Source organism: Hipposideros armiger, unplaced genomic scaffold (assembly GCF_001890085.2).
Source record: "Hipposideros armiger isolate ML-2016 unplaced genomic scaffold, ASM189008v1 scaffold_29, whole genome shotgun sequence".
Lineage (NCBI taxonomy): Eukaryota > Metazoa > Chordata > Mammalia > Chiroptera > Hipposideridae > Hipposideros > Hipposideros armiger.
Genome location: NW_017731379.1, coordinates 477,397 through 483,396, shown reverse-complemented (window position 1 = coordinate 483,396; position 6,000 = coordinate 477,397). Strand labels below are relative to the sequence as shown.

General features: G+C 40.7%; 1 protein-coding gene across 1 annotated transcript in view; it reads right to left on the bottom strand.

Annotated features, from left to right (window-relative positions):
- Positions 1-6,000, bottom strand: part of ANKFN1 (ankyrin repeat and fibronectin type III domain containing 1) — a 348,704-nt gene that overhangs the window by 133,148 nt on the left and 209,556 nt on the right. The window contains exon 6 of the mRNA XM_019636795.1: positions 904-1,098. Coding sequence (XP_019492340.1) covers positions 904-1,098 — 195 coding nt within the window. The remainder of the gene's footprint in view (positions 1-903; positions 1,099-6,000) is intronic.

The window sequence follows — 6,000 nt, the reverse complement described above, 5'->3', positions numbered from 1 at the left end:
ATGAAAGTTTCTTAAGTTATTTGCTTCAAGAGAAAAAGGATCAGGCCTAGTTTTGGTACTTGGTATACAGGATGACTTCAGAAACCAAGATTTCCACTGCTTTTGATCTTTATCACAACTAAGGTTCCTAGAGCAGAGGCAGATAATTTCCAAACGAATGAACTGTCCTTACCTTTATATTTAAAAATTCAACATATTTCTACTTTTTTGTTATTTAAATAAGATCTCCTTCTGGAATAAAAGTTTAATATTTCACAAGGGTTTACATTTTATATATTTTTTAATCTCAGAGGCAGCACAAAGCAGTACCTTCCAGGGCTAGTTGAGTATTATCTAGAAACCAGGCTTTCTGAAACTAACAAAAAGAATTCGTAAAGAGAATGGAAGTGCAGACAGAAGCGCAATTCATGGGTTGACTGACTGTCCTCTGTAGCCTGTATGAACTGAAGGTCAGTTCATATAAGCGTTACAGAAAAAAATGCAGTGGAGAGTTGAAAACAACTTAAACTTGAGCTTGAAGCAGGCACTGGACAAATAGGCAAACAAATATTTTTCCACCTCCACATCCCAAAATATAGCCACTTAGGGCATCAGACCATCCAGGTCATTAGGCATTAGGGCATAGCGGGTGGAAAGTGCTAGATGAGTGTGACATGGTGGAAAGAGGCCAGCAGCACTGAAGCCTCATGGCTGTGGCCCGAGAACCTATCAGGAGCCAGAAAATCAAGCAAGACAAAAGATCCTTTTACAGCCTCCTACAGCCCTTGCTCCAAACAGGCTGACAACGGCCATCCATGACCCTGTAGTTACAAAAAAAAAAAAAAAACCCAGTGAAAGAAGGCCTGGCTGTCTCAAACCAAGGTTTGGTCTAGTTAAACACAGAAGTCCTCTGCTTATACTCACTGGCATGTTCGAAGCCTGTTTTCATGCGTCTGTAGAGTCGATACCTCCACTCCCAAGCTTTCAGCTGCTTCTCTTTCTCAGTGTTGTCCAGGCTGAATCCTTCATTCTCCACCTGAGCAGACAGCTCACTCACCCTGTCCTGGGCTTCCTGCACCAGCGTGTTGAGGTGCATTGCTCGGCCTTCCAGGCTAACAACTGAAGGGAAAGAAATGGGGTGACTCCTTTGTCTTTCTGGGGAAACGCTACGTCACTGGCAATGCTACGTCACATAGCTGAGAATCTACTGTGGGCTTTGAAAAACGCCCGGTGAAAGTGGGAGCTATGTTATTAACATCTTGTTACGATAAGGTCTAATCAGTGACATTTACAACTCGATTAAATGGTAAAGCGCTCACATTCAGAGATAGTCCCATGGTCTCTGGCCCTCTTGTCACGCGTACCACACAGAGCCGCTTAGAAGAGTTCATTAGAATTCCACTATCAAGCACCCATTAGGACCACTTCTAATCCAGACTGCACACATGTGTTTACATGATCTTCAGGGGGACGAACGCTTAGGAGCACAAGCTCTGAAGGACCAGGAAGGCCCTAGGAACAGTGATCAAAAAGGCAAGCTGCATTCTGCCAAAGGTATTATTTGTTTTTGGTAGAACCTGATTCAAACTTTTGGCTCTTATCACTCTCTGCCAAGCTCATAGACATAAGGAGATTTTTACATATGTGTCTTAGTGGCATGATTCTGTTAGTATTCGTCAATTTCTTTATTGTTAATAAAACATTCTACCGTTGCTACAGTAAAGCTAGTGAGTTCTGAGGGCTGGATGGCCTGAGTGTGATCAGGCACTGGTCTCTGATTGCAGTCCGATTCCAGGAATGGTCTCTGGAGATGCCCATGTCCGAGAGAGCAAGTCCTCCTAGCTTCTCTTGCCGAGACGCTTATACAGCTTGATGTTTCTGTTTTACTCAATGCGTGGTAGTCTTTGACTCGCATCACATTGTTTACCCTACTCACCCTCCTGTGAGTGAACTCGTGTGTCAATGATCTACCGTCTCACATCTGGGTCAGGCTGGGAGGCTGGTTCTTGCGGTGGCTCTTATGTATGTGAGGGCCTGCCTAGGCGGTCACTTGGTCACTTCAGAGGAGCCCTTCATGGTTCGTGACAAACTGGGGAAGACAGCTGCGGCATGGGCATGTGGTAGGGGATCAAATAATGAGACAGGTCAGAATCAAGGTCTGCAGCTCTGTCCCTGACACGTTGGACATTCTCTGTGACCAAAACGACATTTCCCCCTGGTGGGTGGGAAAGAAATCCAGCCATTTCATTCTTCTAATGAAGGGGGAAAATACTATGAAGATGCCTTAAGTGAAAATTGGTTAGGTGTACTTTGAAATGGAAATTAGGTGGTTATATATTCATATTCTCTGTGCTCATAGGCATGTTTGCATTAATTACAGGAAATGAATACTAATTTATTATTGCCCCTGCGCACCATCAGTCCACATTTATTTACAGATGAGGTCAATGAAAAATTAGTTGAGTCTTTTTTTTCTTTTTCTTTCTTTCTTTCTTCTTTCTTCTGAGGGTTGCTATTTAGAACACTCAGGACTGTGTCTTGCTGCAGATTTGTCATGGTTAATGAATGTTGCTGTAGCAGTCAATCATGTACTCTAAATACTGTCACACTTTTTTTTAAAGCCTCAGTCATGAGCCATGACAGAAAAATAAACAAATAAATATAAAGCTAAAAAACTCTTTCACTGAGCAGCTACACTATGCAGAATCCCCCGGGAAGGCTAAAGGAGGCCAGAATAAATGATAATATAAGTGCTGTGGACGTAGGGAAGCAATGATGGGGTATGAACACGGAGGTTCTGGAGAAAAAAAATACACACACACACACACACGCGGGTGCATACTCCAGTGGAAAAATTGGCAATATTAGTAGCCTCAAGGTGCAATTTCCTGGAGCAGTGAGATTGACAAGTCAGTACTAAATGCTGTTAATTTAACTAACTTCAGATTAATGGTAGAGTCTGCTATGACTGAAGCCCGCAAACACAGTCTCATTATAGCCTTGCTGGGAAGGTCCTAAATATAGGCATTGACAGTTTAAAACAAATTCGTATACATTTGTGTATTTTTAGACATAGGTTAGGCGTCAGAGTTTGTGTCACAGTTTTCAGGTTGATTAATTGACCCAGTAACTGCACCCTCTACCCACTCGCCCCCTCCTTCTTCCACTCCAAATTATAGAGAAAATGGGGGAATTGTCCTTGCTAAGTCATTCAGTGAGCTTTTTATTGTAAGCCTGATGTTTGAATTGCATGCATGCGTCAACACTTGGGTGATAGACACATGATTTATAAAAATAAATTTTTCTAATACTATGAAATCCCCCCTATTAATTTTTATATCCACAACAGTTATTACTGGTGTGAATTCCAGGTGGCATTTCAGATGGACAGCTTCTCGTGAGCTATGCTTGGCTCCCCTTGACATTTTTCCTGCTTTCTCTAGCACGACATGTTTTGTTTCTACCCTTGCCCTTGCATCCTAGGCTGTAGACCTGATGCTGTCTGAGTCATAGGGGTGGAGGGATTCTACATCTTTAGGATAAAGCATTGTGCCTCTTCATAGACTAACAAGGAAGATCAGTAGAATTTTACAGCCAGGTTAAATTTTCCAAGGTCGTCTGGATCCCGGTGCTTCTCAAACTGGGGTGCCTAAAACATAGCAGAATATGGCGATGTTGTTGGTGGGGTGCACTGGGCATCTCTAAAGCCACAGAATGAATACGTGCATCTTCCTGGGGCATCACATTTTCCAAGAGGATAATGGTGAAAACACATTATTTAGGAATTAAAAGGAACACTTCTATTACAGAGGAGAATGGAAAATTTCCCCCCAAATTGAAGATTTTTTTTTTCTTAAAAAGGGAAACTTTTTAAGCGAAATCTTTTTTTTTTCCAGGCTAAGTCCCCAGGTGCCCTTGGGAATATACTCACTTGCCTCTGTTAGAGGTAATTCCATGCATGAGTTAGAGAGGCACTGACTGAGCCAGTGGTTTCCAGCCATTTCACCAAGCAAACTTTTTATTATTTTTTTTCCTATGGATTTTTTAATAGCTTAATAAAACACTCTCTTTTGAAAGATTTTCTTTATTGACTACCAAATCAGCTGACTTATAAATTAATCATTTTCTCCCTATTATTAATGACCTATATAACTGCCAATAGAAGCATCTGTTCAGAATGAGATAATCAACCTAACAAACTGGGTTAATATACTTTAAGCGAAAGCAGGTAAAAATGATAATTATATTAGACTGTGTAGTTTGGTCTTGAGTAATGGTAAGATAGGTGAGGCTTTTTGACCCCTCTGGGGCCCCTGTTCCTATTTTTGCCACCCCAGGATGAGAACGTTTTCAACCCCCTTATTTTAAGATGAAGAAACTGAGACCCAGGAAGGTGGGATGAGTATCAAGATTTTCTTGAAAACTTTAAAAAACTCTATAAATTTCTAAACTGAATGGGATGCAAATATTATTTATATATTGCAGTTTCTCATTGCTATCTATTAATGTTTGACACGAGATTGGTGAGCTCATTTTGGTTGGCTGGATATAGAAACCGGAAAGGCTGTGTCTATTTTATGATACATCTTCCTTCTTTCATTCTTGGATCCATTCCCCTTTCACTGCCACCCTCTGGATATCTCCCCCTTGAGTGCAGAACTCCTGGATCTGTTTGCAAGGTTTGGTCTTTTCTCTCTTATTGCAGTTGGTCCTTTCTCCAGCCAAGCAACTATCCGTCGTCTGTGCAGTCCCAGCCAGCACAATAGAGGGTCTGTGAGTGTGTGGTGAGCAGTCAGGCTGGGGCAAGACCACTCAGCAGCTCCTGAAATAGGCTCCATGCTATTGTGGTGTTTAATTATCAACAGCATTTCTACCACCCAGTGTTTCTGAGTGGATATTTGTTATAAGACCTGCCCAGCTAATTAACTACAGGGTGGGAGTATGGGGAGGGGCGGGCACTTGGTGTTCAAAGAATACAATTACAGTTACTGTTTAAATCCTGAGATAAATAAAGATCAGACTGAGTGGATTTTCTTCACCATCAGAATCTAACCTACAGATCACCAACTACTGACTTGCCTTACTGTTTCTTAATTTTCCCTTTGCCCTTCAGTTGGTAGATTTGGGCCTGGTTGATAATTGATTAAAAGCTTGAAAATCTAATGAGGGTAAAATGTAAGCTAATTTTAATTTTTTAATGGAGTCTTTTAGGGAACAATTCATTTGGCTTGCTTGAAAAAAATGAATACATTTACCCATTGCTACTGATATTCCATTTTGTAATTTAGCAATAACTTTCTATTGTTATTAGCATTTTCCTTGTTTTTTATTGATGAGAAAATCAAGGCACTAAAATAAACATTTAATCTCAGTGTTGGAAGGATCCTTAAAACCAGCCTCAGGCACTTTTTCCTTTAGGACCCTCGGCCCTGTATGATTACCTCCATGAGGGGAACTCACCAAGGTGGCTTAGTCCATTTCATTTTTAATTTTAACTTTAAAGAATTTAATTTTAAAACGTTTCCTTATCCTGAGCTGAAATCTGCTTTCCTGTTATTTCTAAAGTGAAGGTAAGGTGGTGAAAGGGCTTTGGGGTCCTATACATCAAGCACTGCCCCTTATGAATATATGACCCTAACCAGTTACGCTGCCGCCATCTTGAGTCCAAGGGTCTCATCCCTAAAAGTGGCATAGTAATAGCACCTGTCTCCTAAGTTGTGGTAAGTTAGTGATAATCTTTACAGAGAAGGCTCTCAATTATTGAAGGTTTGTATTGTTATCATTACACCCCATGATCTGTGTTATATTTTTTATAGGCACACAAAAATACTTGTTTTTATAAAATAGCTCTGTATTCTTCCATTAAAATAATCTGTGCCCCAGATAAAAATTTTCTGTTCCAGCTACCATCCAGAAATGTTATATACTAAATGGTGTCAATTTCAACCCTATCTGTTATTTCAAAGGAGAAAACAAGGCCACTTAGGTTTAAACCTTGCATTGTAAGTCAATATCCTCTGG